The sequence below is a fragment of the Cottoperca gobio genome, chromosome 5 (assembly GCF_900634415.1).
Source record: "Cottoperca gobio chromosome 5, fCotGob3.1, whole genome shotgun sequence".
Classification (NCBI taxonomy): domain Eukaryota; kingdom Metazoa; phylum Chordata; class Actinopteri; order Perciformes; family Bovichtidae; genus Cottoperca; species Cottoperca gobio.
In genome coordinates this window covers 27,192,646-27,208,762 of record NC_041359.1, presented here as the reverse complement: position 1 = coordinate 27,208,762, position 16,117 = coordinate 27,192,646, and the positions used below count along the sequence as shown (strand labels likewise).

Genomic DNA, 16,117 nt, shown 5'->3' with positions numbered 1-16,117 from the left:
CGTTTATTTATCAGCGACCTCCAGAAAGTTCGGGTTCAGCCGAGCAGAGCGTCCCCCCACTGAGAAGATTCTCTTCAAAAAGCAAAATGGGAAATCTTTCCCACACAGGAAGTGATGAGTCAAAATGTGAGAAGTGTTTGGGTTACGTCAGGTCGCCATTTAACCCTCCGAAACCTGCAGCTTTTATATAGTTATAGTGAAGTGAAGACTGAGCAGCATCTTTGTGTTGAGATGGAATTTAGATCATCGAATAAATAAATAAATGTTGCTTACTTTATTTTGTGCATACACAAAATACATAGTTATTAAATTCTTTACTAAGTAGAATTAAGGCTGGTACCTCCTAGCATTTATTGTTATTTGTGAAACTCTGATATAGACGTATATGTTAATAAAAACAGCGAGCACGGTTACAGTCCTTTAAACTAAACAACAGGAAAAGCTGCCTTTAACTTCCCCTTCATGACGGTGAACAAACACCAAAGCCGATTCACTAAAATCCCTTAAAAAAGTCTCCATCCCATAAAGAGCACAGACACCCCTCAATGAAAACCAGAGTCCATTACATGTCCGTATTAAAGCCGTCAGAGTGAACCTGAAATGTAAACGCACATCAACGCTGTGAAACAGGCTGAATGAAACAAAGCAATGTTTTGGTATTTTAGTTTTAGTCCATTATTTCCCCTCAAGCTTAGTCAGAAAAGTAAAAGATTATAGGGCTATAAAAAGGGTTCTGTTTCCTAAAATTGTAAAAAATAATTGAGCTCGGCGGGTTTCAGAGCCTTGTTCGCCAACGACTCGTAGCACAAAACACAGTGTGGATTGGGATCCAGATGTGATGTAGTCACTGTCATATTTTCTCTCACAACACTAACTCTTTGAAGAGAACCTACAGTGCTTCATTCATAACTAATATAGTGCTCATTATACATTTGTGCAGAAATACATGTTGTGCAATAATACATTTTGATTGAGGTGGACGAGTACATGTGATAATCATCAAGTGTGACTCAATACAATCAGGAGTTTATTCACTTCACAGCATCAACCACTGAAAGAAGGCTGGAACGGTTTAAATCTTCTTCCTTTAAACACGACACTGTTTCAATTACAAAACACTGTAATGGTGTCCCTCCTGAAGCATGATCCACATCTGCACTGACTTCCTGCAGACGGAATCAGATTAACCCTTTCACACCTAACACTACCTCGTTTCGGTCCGGACTTTCTGACTTCTCAGTTTGATCTAAACCAAAATTAGAGGTGAGAAGTCCCCAGACCACAGTGTAATGGTCCGATGAAACAAGGTTATAAACTTTGGTCCGGTTTGTTTCCAGTGTGATGGTTCGGACCAATTACCGGAAGTTCTTCCAGACTCTCGTCAGAACTGCGAAAAAGCAAAACACAACAAAATAAAATGAGCGGTAACACATGGGCAGAGGTGGAGACCAAATGTTTAAAGGAACAGTGTGGTAGGATTGTGCTTCTTTTAGAGTTGCAGTTGCAGATTGCACCCGACTGAATGCCCCTCCGCTCAGCCCTCCCTTTACAAGACTACAGCAACAAAACCCGCGCTAACACCGAGGTATCTCTCAGGTCCTTCGCCATCCCGGCAGAAAATGCAGAAAGGCCCAATCTAGTGCCAGAGTTTGGTTTGTCCTTTCTGAGAAACTGTAGGAACATGGCAAATCAACACGTGGAGGAGGACCCGCTTTGTGGATATGAAGAGCTCATTTTAAGGTAATGTGATATCATTAACTAATAAATGTATCCTCTTGTGTAATAACTAACAAGTGCTCGTATTTACATAGCTAATGTGAAGAAATGTTAGGTACTATATGTATTAAATAAAGCTCATACTTAGACTTGTAAGAAGCTCAATTCACTCATAACTGTCTTATTATATCAAGGATAATTGTGACTCATTGTGATCATAATGCGTAATATGAGAGCGCCCCTGACAGAATCCTTCGAAGACCCCGTAGGATGTGACGTGATGACGTCACGCGTCAAAGACCAGAAATGATAGATACATGCATGCAACCAGTACGCGGGACCTTTCTGTTGTCCGGGGGGGCTGTGGCTGTGAAACAGGATGGTCACCCAGCTGGGTACATTTTCCATGCTTGTCTTATCATATTAATAAATGCTTTGTTGAACAAGAAGTTTGTTAGATTGATTCACCGCAGCCTCTACGTCTTCCAAATTGAACACTAACAGTAACAAAAACACATAGATTATTAGTTTCAGGTGATTATACAATCATGAAACATAGTTATGAATATTTTATTACATTTCTGCTAATAGATCCCACTAAATCCTACACATTGTCCCTTTAATTGACATTCGGTCGAAGAAACTTTTTGACATTTCTCAATCATTTCTCGAGAGGTTAAGAGACGACAGCAGAGCCACCTACCGATTGTATAGAGAGACGCAGGTAAGTTATGTGTAATTCTTTACTGCGCCTGCTTTATTGCAGAAACCAAAACCAACAGGATCCAATGTAACAAACACAAACCTTAGTTTGTCATCATGTGCTGCTCCCAAATTCACTTCAATTCAACCTTTATTCACCAGGATATGTCGGAGCCCTAAATTGGACACCATGCTTTTTTTGGCCCTAATGATAAACGTGAGTGTCCCTGTGGTTGTCCGGCAAAAACAGAAAACGTTTGAAGCTTAAAGGGGCTGAGAACACACAACAGAGAAATACGGGGTCCTGTCGAGGTGCCTTTAAGCAGAACTGAAGGAAAACAAGCACGAAAACAAGCATGAAAACAAGCACGCTGGAGAAGCAGCTGTTGAAAAGCAAGCTTTCTAATTTGTGTAATTTGAGCTGGAAAGGGGTGACGTACCTTTAGAGCTGCCAGGACAAATTTCACAATTTTCTTTTAATTCATCACAAAACACTCAAAAAATATGTAACACTACCTCGTTTCAGACTGGACTTTCTGACTTCTCAATTTGATCTAAACCAAAATTAGAGGTGAGAAGCATCCCCAGCGGCTACTTAAGAGGTTGGTCTAGTTCAGGGGTGCCCAAAAGATCGATCGCGATCGAGTGCGGGTAGAATAAATAAATATATATATTCCCCCTACGGAACCCCGCGCCCCCTGAAATTCAAGTTTTTTGTTTTTTTCTTGCCTTGCGCACACACACACACACACACACACACACACACACACACACACACACACACACACACACACACACACACACACACGTCGACCTCCAACGTGAGTTTACAACTCCCAGAAACAATTCCTCCAGGGAAGGTCTGGTCCACATTTATCTGTACATCTTCTGCATAATTTGACTTTTCCCACCCCCCAACCCACTGCAGAGCTGGTCCCGCCTCCAGAACAAACCTCCCATTATGTCTTCACCATCAACAGAGGGCAAGGTACCAGAGAAAAAAGAAGAAAAGGAGGAGAGGGGGATAAAAGGAGGTTTGGAGAAGGAAAACCCTCATAAATAGAGAGAGAGAGGGAACCAGAGACAGTGAGAGGGAAGAAGTGAAACAAGGCTCACAAAGAAGACGCAAAGCACAAGAAGGTGAAGAGTGAGGGAGGACAGGGAAGGAGAGACTTGTGGACCAAAGAGGCAGAGAAATAAAGACGTGTAGTGAAGACAAAAGAAGAGTCACTATAAAAACCAGAGAAGGGAAGAAACTGGGAGCGTGACCGACTGACAGCTGAACCGGCGACCACAGGTAAGTCAAGCGGAAATATTTAAATGATCTTGTCAGGTTAAAAGATTCACAGGAAAATGTTTGAGCGATGGAAAAGTACAACCCAGAGTCTGAGGCTGAAGCACTTTGCAGCATGTGAGGAACTCTCGCTTTAATCTCAGACGTCAGAGAGAAAATTGTTTTTATATCTTGTTTGTTGAGTTTGTTGAAACAATTTAAAATAAATTCCTCAGTTTGCTGCTTTGAAAGAATCCTCCAGCCGTGGCCTGTAAAGTGCAGTTGGTGCAACTCATGTTACACAATTAAAACGAAAACATGGGACAAATATAGAATTTATTAGCTAATGATCTGAAATGAAGCATTTATGTTCAATGCGTCCGATGTTTGGATCTCTTCCGAGATTTTGAGTGTTTGTTTTCTTCACTGAGAAGAAGCCGGAACGAAGTCGATCAGGTTGTAAAATGTGACGTTGAACCAGAACCTTCTGCAGTAAATCCCAGTTGGAGTTAAAAATCCATTTCTTGACGTCTTATCTTGTTTATATTAGTTCGACATGTGCAGAAAATATGAACGTAATCTTCCTGATTTAGGAACTTTTTCATGACCTGTAACCTCTGTAGCCAAACCTTTCACAGGAAATCTGTATAAAAGTAAAACATTTAATAAATAAAGTCCCATCTTATCTTTATAAATTTCAATATACAAAAAAGTAAAAAATAAAAGTGAAATATGTAGAAATAAATCACTGGTGATAACAGCAGTTAAAAAATGTTTTTAATGATTTTTTATTTTTGCCTTGCGCATTCACATTCCCTCCTCCGCTGTACTTCGCGAAAGGCGGCGACACACACCTACAGTCAGAGACGGACACCTTCAAGCCACTTCTATACAATATATACAGTAGGCGGGGGTCCCTGCACCACGCTACATCAGTTTCGGGGTCTTTGGCCTGAAAAACGTTGAAGACCCCTGTTGTAGGTTATTTAACAATACACTGTATTTAATGTTGTTGGTGCCTGCAGGTGTAACATGAGGAATGCTGGGTAACGACATCGTTTTATCAGCGACTTGATGGTTGAAGTCGTCTCTGAGAAATGTGATCCCTGCTCCTCCTCGTCACGCTGAGACTCATCCGGTCACTTATCTGATATAGATCGTGTGCATGTGACGTTGCTTATTTCCCCAACCCGGAAGTCAGCCATGTTGGTTGGTATACACAACCAAGACTGCGGCAGTTCACGTGTGAGTTGCTGCAACGCTTCGTAATTTTCTTTGTATTTAAACGTCTAAGATTGAAAGAAAATGCCAATCTTGTGCGCAGTGTATACTTGTGGTCATAACGCTACTCGTGACTCAGAGAAACGGTTCTTCATCAAAAACAACGATCCACAAAAGAGGGATGACTTACTGTCGAACGCCGTACGCTGGTTTAGCAACATAACTCGTGAGGATTTAACAGAAGAAAAAGCACAATTCACCGTGTGTGTGGCGTCCACTTTATATCTGTAAGAGCTCATGCTAAAGCTATGTCTTCAATGTTTACGTTAAACATTTGTGCTTATGATATACCCGAACACTGTAAGACCTTACTTCTCCACATCGCTGACTGGTAAATAAGGCACTTTCTTTACATGTGATGGCAGCCATTTGCTCTTTTCTTCTGTGCATGTTTTTGTTTGGCTTATTCTTGAGACTACTTCACATGCGAAAAGCAAAGCACCAATGTGAGAACATGCTTCGCTTAATCCAGCCATACAATCACAGTGTGCGTGTCATGAGCCCTCTCCCTGCCTGGTAACACCACTAATTGTTTTCAATTATGTGCCACTCTGCTCCCTGCTCTCTCTACTCTGTCTGATTACCTCCACCTGTCTCTGCTCCACCCTCGTTAACCTACCAGCTGCACTGCATTTACCACTCATCATGCCCTGTATAGAAAGCCCTGTTTTTCAGTCCACACTTGTCAGATCGTCTGCAAGCCTGCCTTGGCCTGCCTTGGCCTGCCTTCAACTCTGACTCCAACTCTGACTCCTGATCTGTGATCCCGGACCTGTTACTACTACTCTGATCTCCAGCCCCGGTAAACCCGACTTGCCTTCCGCCTTACGACTACGAGTTTTGAATATCCCTGAACTGTACTACTGCCGTGCCTTATTTGGTCCTGTTGTGTGTGTGTGTGTGTTTCAATAAATCCTTGATCTCGAAATTGCGCTCCTGGGTCCTCGTCTGTCTGTCCTGACAGTGCAAGGTTAACATCGCCGCTCTTCTCACTCACAAACCACGGCTTGAGCGGTGCATCTCGAGCTCTTTGAGAGTGATTTACACGGGCATGGACGAGCACCCTGTCATCTTTCAGTGGTTTGGTAAGAAGACTACCAACCCAGCCAGAAACAAAGACATTATAAGCATCTAAGCTCTTGTATGCCTTCATGTGTGCGTTGGTTGCCAAAGACGTTTGTAGCACAAGGTAGTTCACAATATCCGGATATTCAATCGGCGGTAATGAATCTAAATCCTCAATATAATCCGACAGCTTTAGCGTGTACGGGTCACAGCCGCAAGTTTGGACTTTTTCTCTGAATCTTGTCTTTGCAGAGGATCCAGAGAGTCAACATACTTTGAAGAAGTCGGAGTTGTATTGTTGTTGTTGTTCACTTTAGACGCCATTGTTGATTTGTTTTCCAACCAACATGGCGTCGCACGCATACGTCACACAGTTTTGTCACGTGTTTGCACACTAAATATTAAGACACTCAGATGACCAAAACATGTGTTTTAAAAGTTTCCGTTATTAGCTCGTTCTCAAGAACTTTAACAGAACGGAGATAAAAGACGGTCGTGTTCTGCAGGGACACGTCGTCTCCTCAGCTGTGATGACGAGTATCATCCTGGACATGAACATCCTGTGAACTGTAACGCGTCAGCTTTGCTTCTCGCTGTTCTCTGCACGTAGCCGTGAAGCCGGAGATGTTTCCTGTCGGGGCAGTGAGAGTGTTTCCTGCAGCAAATGTAGTGATTATAGTCCCGCAGTTAAGAAGGTAGATTTAAAGGACAAACAATTGTTTCCTTCATCAGGATGTTTCGTGCTCTGTAGTATCCTGGTTACTGCGGCATCTGTGCACGCATGCAGCAGGTTTTGTCGTGGTTTATTTAACTCAAAGTGTGTGTGTGTGTGTGTGTGTGTGTCCGGACTAAAGTGCATTTCCTGATTTATTTAAACTTTAAGAAGATATTTAGTGTCTTTGTTGGACTCTAAATTTATTTATTTTGAAAACAAAGATTCATTGTTACTCAGCTTCGCAGATCTTTGTTTTTCTGCACATGTGATCAGAAACCCGGTTACCCGTATACGTGGACTTTGGGATAAATGTACCCGGGGTAACCAGGTGTCCCTGATTACAGACGCGGGGTTAAAGGAAAAGTCTCGTTATATAGACCAGAACCTTCAATGAACTGATTCTACTAAAGTACAATGTGTGTATAAAACCCTGAGTCACACTGCTGCACTGACATGATCCTTCATTACCACAAACACACACTGCACTTTATCTTGACTCCCACACACACACACACCGTCCTGCAGCCACAAACACTCCCTACAGCACCAAATGTGAATTAATCCGCCGCTGAAAATAGTCCCCAGCAGATGCACTTTTTCTCCTGTTTCTTTGATTAAAAAAATGACAGTGAGAATCTGTTTCAGGAAATCACTGAGCCTTTATTTAAATAATTATATATCTTTGTTGTTCGTGATTATTTGATTATCATCAAAGGGGGAGGGTGTCACTCACTACAACAACATGGGGGAGATTGATAATTAACAGCAAAACAAGTCAGTTTAACTTCCATCAGTTTCTTTCTTTCTTTATTTTTTGAGTTTATCCGTTTTTTTAAATCTCTAAAAACTTCAGTTCTTTTTTAAATTAGAAAGTGTGTTTGTGGGAACTGAAACATCAGAGCAGATGAAAGCAGAGCATTGTGGAGCGGCCCCCGATGTCAGATGATAGACGTGACATAAGAAGTAAAAACTACCGTCGGGCTGCCAGAAGTCTCTCGCCTTTCCTTTAAAGCCGCTTCACACTTTGACCTTTGACTCGTTGTGTGTGTGGGATTATTATTTAGTTTTAATTGATTTTTAGTGATACAAAGCCAATACACACATTGTAGCATTTCAGAATCAGAAATCCTTTATTTGTTTGTTTCCTCTGCTGCAGCTGCTCCTCCATCTTCTTCCTGTAGGCGATCTTTCCCTCCCTGATCTTCCACCTTAGCTCCCTCTGAACAATCCTCAGCTCTTCCTTGTCACCTGACCTAAAGGCCCTCTTTTTGTCTTTGAGGAGAGCCTTTATCTCAGGATTCATCCATGTAGCCAATGAAACGCTGAATCATTTGACATTCGTCATCAATGGGTTTTATTTTACAAATATTAATATTCTTTTCATAATTATATTTATTATATTCAAAATACAAATAAAACACAAGAATATTACAAAAAATGTGTTTGTACTTCCCTAACTTTGGGTCATGACTACTGGCAGGGATAATTATATAATAGTTATTTATGGCCTTTTTATCAATAAATCTTATATCTCCAAATGCACAGCTCATGAACGCCTGGTGTTACTCTTAGAAAAACCTGTCCAATAAGTTAAGTTTTTATGCCTTTTATCTGAAATTTGAACCTGAACTTGGTAACACTTGGTGCTATGTTTTTTTGTGTGTTTTCTAGTCCATACCTACCAGCTGTACCCATCTTCAGGCATCTTTTTCAACAAAAACTTCAGGCGGAGTGTATTTTCTTAAAAGTCTGTATATTCAGACCACTATTACTCAGTGCCAGAAGCTCTTGGAGTGATTCTTCACTGTTTTGCAAGAACAATAAGAGATTTATCTTTTGAATGAGACCAAAATCATGCATCTGGTGCAAATGGTTGAAGAGCAGCTTATAATTTACTTTGGGTGTCGTTTGTAGGTATTTTCGAGTAAAGTCCCCCACCCCTTAAGAGGTTAATGCAAAGTTGCAATACAAGGTTACAATGAAATAAAATCCCACATATTCAACATTTAACACAGCACGCTAACAATAAAACCATCACATAAATAAAATATAGTTTATAGTAAATAGAAATAGAATAGTCAAATATGAAAAATACTTTATTATTAAATATATTTAAAACTTAGTGTCTTCATTTCGATGTGAGCATAATTTACAGTAATCCAAAACAATATTAATAAATGTATCTCTTTCTTAGAGAAGCCATCATTTTAGACACAGTCTTAATTATTTTAACACATTTTGTTTATTTACAAACTTTCCCAATTTAAAGTGAGCAGAGGTCGTAGTTCCAATACATTTGAACTTTCACATTTCAGCTGGTTTCTGGTTATAAATTGATTAATATTTAAGATATGCTTGTTTTGTTTGTAATTCCTAATGAGATCATTAATGCACCATCTACCAATATGTTTATATATTAACATTAGATCCATTGACATGTGTGAATGTCTAAAAGGCTTGTGGTTCTGAATTCACTCCGCAGCTCTGTTGAGCGTTTAACCTCTTTCAGCTCGAGGTTTTGGTTTTACAGCACATTTGGAGATTGAGTCTCACGGCTCTCATTAATCGCAAACCGCTACGGACCGTAAATCTAGAAAAACGCACGATACACACTTTTTAAAAACTTCTTTCAAAAGTGTTTCATACTGAAAATCTACATGTTTGCTGTAATATTTCTTTGTTCTGATAAGTTAATCACAACAACACTGAAGCTCGTGTGACGGTTCAGCAGCTGGACTGCAGACAGATGTGCAGAGAAGAAGAAACACGTGAGACGACAGATGTGACCATGAAACAAACCTCAAGCAGAAAACAGCCAGAAACAAACTTAGCTAAAAACTAATGTTAAAATAGCTTATGTTTTTATTTATATTGAATTAATTAATTTGACAATACATGTTGTTACATTTAGACATGGTGCACTGGTTTATTTGTTAAATAAATGCTGATTTAGTTTCACTCACAGCTTTTTAAGATTCTTATTTCTCTTCTCTGATTAAAACACAAACTTGTCAGATGAAATATTGCAGTTTTCCTGTTTCTGAAGTTTTTAAACTTTTGGAAAAGCAAAAGAAATAACGCCTGAGTGTGAAAGTGGAGCCAGACGCTTCTGCAGCAGATCAATTACAAAAGGACCAGTGTTTTTATTTCCACCACAGTTTCTGAGACATGTTTCTTCACAGAATGTGTGTGTGTGTGTGTGTGTGTGTGTGTGCAGAGGAAGATCATGCTCAGAGCCACCCAGTGTTACCACCTTTGATTTACAAACGTTGTTTCCCTGATAAAATAAAAATAATTGACCTGTCAAGCTGCCATCTTACATGACTTCACATGTGTTCTTTTATGTGTTTACCTCCTTTTAACTCACGTTTAGCAATTTATGTGCATGTGCAATGTTTTTTATTCCTATTATAAGTCAAACTTAATATTTGAATTATTGCACCAGGATCAACACTTCAGTTTGAAAGCCAATTATGTAGAGAAACCTTTGTTGACCGGTCCATCCTGCCCCCCCCCCCCCCCCCCCCCACCTCAGTGACTCTGCCTGAGGTCTAATTGTTCCCATTAAAGCAGTTTGTCTGAGGGGGTCACGCTCATCCACAGCGAGGGTGGATAAGGACGCAGGGTGTTGTCTTCTGCAACGATTGTAAAAGCCCCTGAGGCAAATTTGTGATATGTGAAATTGGGCTGTATAAATAAAAATGGACTTGACTTGGAATCGTTTCCATCTGTTTGATTGTTCTGGTCTGTGTTCACCTACTTTCTGCACTTTAATATAATACAAGTGCTCCTAATCTAATGAAAGTCTGCACCCGGTGAGCACAGCTGAAACCTCTTCCCTCCTTTGACTCGACAGCACATCATCAGCGATAATGATTCCAAGTTTAAAAATAATCCCATGATTTAGAGATATAAGCGAGACATTGATGTGACGCTCTCTGTATTTCATATTACTAATAAACGGACCGGGCATCGTCAGAGGAGAACTCATGTTACAGTTTCATGACTTTAATTTGAACACACACACACACACACACACACGTGTTTCCTGTCTGTGTGTGTGTTCAGTGTCATGCATGAACTACATGAAGCCGTGAGTTTGTGACGACACGAGGTCCAGAGTTCAAATGAAGATTTGTGGAGTGAGAGAGGCACGAAATGTTTCATCTGCTGCCATTGAAGTATTTTAAAATATATTTAGTTTTTTTATTTAAATTGTAGTATTTTCTTGTGTTTTCTTCCATCAGTCAAAATAAGAACTTTAAAATTCACTTGATTATGAATCTAGATAAAATAATAAAATGTTATAAAATGTAATATATATATTCATACATATATACATACACATATATACATATATATATATATATATATATATACATATACACATATACATATATACATATATGAATATATATATATATATATATATATATATGAATATTCACACATATATGAATATTCATGCACACACATATATACATATACATATATATATATACATATACACATATACATATACATATATATATATATATACATACATACATACATATATACATATACATATATACATATACATATATACATATATACATATACATATACATATACACATATACATATACATATATATATATATATACATATACATATATATATATATATATATATATACATATATACACATATATATAAAACATTTCTGTCATACATAATGTCATCACATCCGTGAATTTACTTTTGTTATTTAAAAATGATTTCTTAATGAAAGAAATTATACATTTCAATACATACAATACAAGTATAGCTCAGAAAATACAATTCAATTAGATGTAAAAACAGACCAACAAAGAAAATCTGGACGGACTTGATAACAATCTAGAGTCACAAAGTCTGGTCCAAACTACAGACGCCATTCATGCAGCACAGAGAGGATTTCACCTCATTCAGTCTTCAGTAATAACTTTACTTCTCTCAGTCAAAGAATCCTGCAGCAGATTAAAAAACTGTACTTTACAGGAGCTCTCCATTCAGCACCACACAACCGCTGCAGTGACAGTAAAACTGTTCACAGGAGAAACAGTCTGACGATCCGTGTGTTCAAATCCCTTCTTTTTGTTCATGACATCTTGTGTCTCATTTCAAGTTTGACAACATGCTTCATGTTGCTGTGAAATGTCACCGATTCAAATCAATATCACATCAAGACATCTTTGATTTTAAATATATTCATAGCCGTAATCATAATAATATGATTAAAGTTTTACAAAGCATTTTAGAAATCAAACTTCCTGGCCTGGTGTTTTTGCTTCTTTGGTTCTTATGTGACATCGGCTGATTGTGTAGCACATGTCCAAGAACTCCAGATCAGAACTGAAATGAAATTAGAAATGAGAAAATATCACATGTTGGTCGGGAGTTAAGGAGGAACATTAGACTCTCAAGAAAATCTTGTCCAGGCTCAATTTATCAGTCACATGTACAGATTTAAAATCTGAATTAGTTGTGATTTGCACATATGTAATTTATACTTTATTATTTTTTCTTCTATTTCGTCTGGTACACATATCAAAGCTTCAGATAAAGAAGTTAATTTGCTTAGGGACTGAAACATTTGCCGTTGGAAAGGGTAAACACGGAAACTAACCGAGCAACGCGGAGCAGAATCCTCCAGTTTATCTCAAATTACTTTATGAACGTCACTGTTTTTGTGGACTTTTTAGCATATTCTGAATGTTCTCGTTTAGCTGTGTCCATCTCAACAAACGCACATGCAGGCGATATAATCCATAATCCTCCATTTCGCTTCACTTCCTGCAATCGGGTCAGATTCTGTTCTCACTGCTTGTAAATGGACCACAGGTGCAACAGATCAAACCACGGACCTGGAGGATTGTGAAAGCGCCCTGAGGGTCACCTGAGATGATTGAATGTTTCCACTGAGAAAATACTGTAATTACATTGATGGTAGAATGATATATATGCCCAAACATCTGCACATGTTTTTGTTGCTTGTTAACTTCCTCGATGAGTTTTCTTTCATAGTTTCACCTCTTTAAATCATCTCGCTTTGAAATGGATCAATGCACTAAAGTGTGGTTTCTAAAACCTCATGAGAAACAGCCACTCTGATCCCGCGTTGAAGTCGAACCGGAGAGACCGGGCTGGAGGCAGGTGGAGCTGCTCAGGAGTCCGGCAGAGAGAACGGGCTGGAGGCCGGCAAAGCCACTCTGGAGGCCAGCCCAGAGTCACTGGGGTCTCTGGAGTCGGGGGGAACACCGGAACTGGGGTCTTGAGGAACACAGGAACTGGGGTCTTGAGAGGCAAAGGGAGCGCTGGGGTCTATCACGGCCCGGCAGCAGGAACGAAAGGCTGTCGCGGCCCGGTAGCAGGAACGGGGGCCTGTCGCAGCATGGCCTCAGCAAACGAGAAATATCGCGGCCCAGAGGTTGGCTGCGGACAAGACAGTCAAAGCGGAAGACTCAAAAATTCTTGAAGCCACTCAAGCAATAGACTCCTTAGCTCGGGCTTCTCAGCCATTTTCACTTGAGCCACACATAAAGCTCTTGAATCCACGAACATGGGACACTTGTCCACTCCCCATGGAGACATATGAGTGAGTGTGTATACGAGGTCATATAATTCGTCACCCAAAATCTCTGCTGGGTCCATACACTGGTCGGATCGTTCTGTCACGGTATGGTACAGGAGAGGACCCAATTGCAGGATAACAGACGAGGTTTTAACAAAAAGCGAGCCTTTAATAAAACAAAGCTAAATCCATAAATACAAAGTAACAAATACAACTGAAAACACAAACCAACCAGGGGTAGACACGGGATATACACGACGAAGCATGGCAGGTAACAACCACGTAACATAACCTGCTGCCAGCAGACTAATCCTCTCAGCTCTGGATGGCGGCAGCAGCACTGATGACGTCAGTGGCCTGAAGCATCCTGTCACAGCAGCGTCATCGGCAAGCAAATGCAAATGCAAAGGAAAAGGAGAACCTTACAGCAAACATGACCGCAGTGTTATCCACAGAAATAATCCAACAGTGTTTTGTCAGATTTGCAAAGAAGTATCAGTGACTCGTTATTGTTTCAACAAAACACCACCTGGCATTTATTAAGTGGATTTTGCGGATGGAAACACACATTGAAACAATCCAATTATCAGCAGAAGTCAGACTGTCGCGATGTGCTTCCAAAAATTACAAACAAATAGTTGCTGTAATGCTGAGGGGGGGTGGTGAGCAGAGAGACATGCAGGTGACACACACAGTGGTGAAGAGACAGTCAGCTCTTTACTGCACTGTGTTTCACAATAGTAGAATTTACTGAACCGTTACAGAGAACATGACGTGGACATAATCACAGCAACATTTTAAATAGATGATGATACAGACTTTTAGATTATGTGGAGGTTAATGAAAAATATCGATCAGTTGTTGACATATTTCAGTGTGGACCAAATGTGTGGGCCGACCGACAGTCCAACAGCTGATCATTCTGAAGTTGTTTTTCATGTGGGTAGTAAAGATTTCCCACCAGTGACCAAACCATGTACTAAGATGATGATTTGAAGTCACTTGCTGATTTAAAAAAAAGAAAATAGGTTTAGAGCTTCTTACTTGCTAAAACACCAATAATTCTAAGTATACGTTGTTGTTACTTTTGTTCCAGAGAAAGATGCATGCCTTCCTGCTGCTTGTCTGCTTTGTCCTCGCTGCGACAGAGTACTCCTTTTCCTCTGCCCACATGATCCCCGATGAGTGTCTCCCCACAAATGCATCAAACACTCTTTCTCAAAGCCTTGACATACCCCAACCTGTGTTATTGTAGGTAAGTTTGAAATCATTTAAAATCCAGTGTTTTCACTTTTAGTGACAGTCCAGATTGAATGGAACCGTTTCAATGTGGCGATTACATTAGTGGTAGCTCGTCCATGACTATTGGTAGCAGTATTTGTCCAAGTATACACACAATGCAAGACACAACATCCAGCACCAATGTATTGATACAAAGTCCATCACTTATCAAGTGTCTTTGTGAGATTGGTGCATTATCACTATTGATTCAGTACAATGTCATCCAGTCTGCTAATGCTGCATTCCTTTTCTTCTGTAAAAGTTCTTCTTTATTTTCTAATGTTCTCTTTCAGCATTGCCAACATTAGTGAAGAACAAGAAAACAAAGAAAGAGAAAAAGGTATTAGTGTAAAAACAACACGTGTGTGATGCGTAGAAAGCATGCGATGTGGATCTGTTGCATTATTAGATTACACACAGTAAATCTCTATCTTCCTTCTTAACTCAAAAAGCCCACTTACTAGCTTTTTCTAAACTTTCAGCTGCTTCTCATGGTCTTAAGATGGAAGTTTAGTCAAGTAATAAATGGACCTTTTGAGATGAGATTATGTTGTCAAACATACTGTTGCCAAATCCAGGAATGAATCATGTCTTCGAAACATATCTCTGTTCTCTCACAATCTGGAAAAACCAGCATGTCAAGTCAAAACACATTAATACTTCCATTTTTTCCTCTATTGTCACACTGCATTTATTTTATATCTCTATCTCTCTCTCTCTTAGAAGACAATTATTGTGAAGAAGCGCCCTCCTCCTCCTGCTAACTGCATTCCCTTGTGGGGAAGCTGTAAATCTCCCAGCAATGTGTGCTGTGATTTCTGTGCTTTCTGCCGGTGTCAGCTCTTCAGAACTGTCTGTTACTGTCGAATGGGCAACCCTCGCTGCTGAACAGCCAGCTGCAGCCTGACCCAGCGGCGAGCTAACGGAACAACATTTCACGCTAAAGTCCACTTCTAGTCCTTGGTTTGATAATCTCAGAACCCATCGGCTCTTGGATGACAATTTAGCCTACGGGGGCAACGACCAAAATTTCGGAGGCTCCGGTGTAGCCGGTGGATAATCGGATATTTTATGTGTTCAGGTCATTGTTTACAGTCCGATTGTTTTAGCTCCTGACGACATTTCGGCTAAGCTTCATGATCAGACATCTACATATGAATGCATATAAATCAAATAAAAAGCTATTTAAAAACTAAATCTTCGCCAGACAACAGCCGATGGGTTCCAAGTTTGCATTTGAGCCAATGCGTTCTGCCTCTTTTGCTCTCCGCACGGACTTTTAACCTGCATGCAACCAAAGCTAGCTCAAACGTGATTGGTCAAAACAATTCATATGCAGATATCTGTTTATGGAGATTATTTGTCTGTAACTTTGCCTAAAATTCACTGCATGAAAGCACTTCATTACTGAGGACTGCCCCACCGTGAACCTTCCTAAAACCTTTCAGGGTGTACTGCTTATAGAAACGCTTACTTTGAGCTTTTAGCA

The 16,117-nt window shown here is 39.9% G+C and overlaps 1 protein-coding gene across 1 annotated transcript; it reads left to right on the top strand.

Moving 5' to 3' along the window:
* The first annotated feature begins 3,612 nt into the window (after window positions 1-3,612).
* On the top strand, window positions 3,613-15,516 carry LOC115007785 (agouti-signaling protein-like). Its single transcript, XM_029430748.1, has 3 exons — window positions 3,613-3,715; window positions 14,444-14,548; window positions 15,352-15,516. The coding sequence occupies exons 2-3, from the start codon at window positions 14,450-14,452 to the stop codon at window positions 15,514-15,516; spliced, it is 264 nt and encodes an 87-aa protein (XP_029286608.1). The 5' UTR covers window positions 3,613-3,715; window positions 14,444-14,449.
* The last annotated feature ends 601 nt before the right edge of the window (window positions 15,517-16,117 follow it).

What these genes read in the sequence shown, in the direction of transcription:
- LOC115007785 (XM_029430748.1), top strand. Translation starts at nt 14,450, where the DNA reads ATGCATGCCTTCCTGCTGCTTGTCTGCTTTGTCCTCGCTGCGACAGAG. An exon ending in ATGAGTGTCTCCCCACAAAT is followed by an intron (nt 14,549 to 15,351) that starts GCATCAAACACT and finishes TCTCTCTCTTAG; the next exon opens with AAGACAATTATTGTGAAGAA.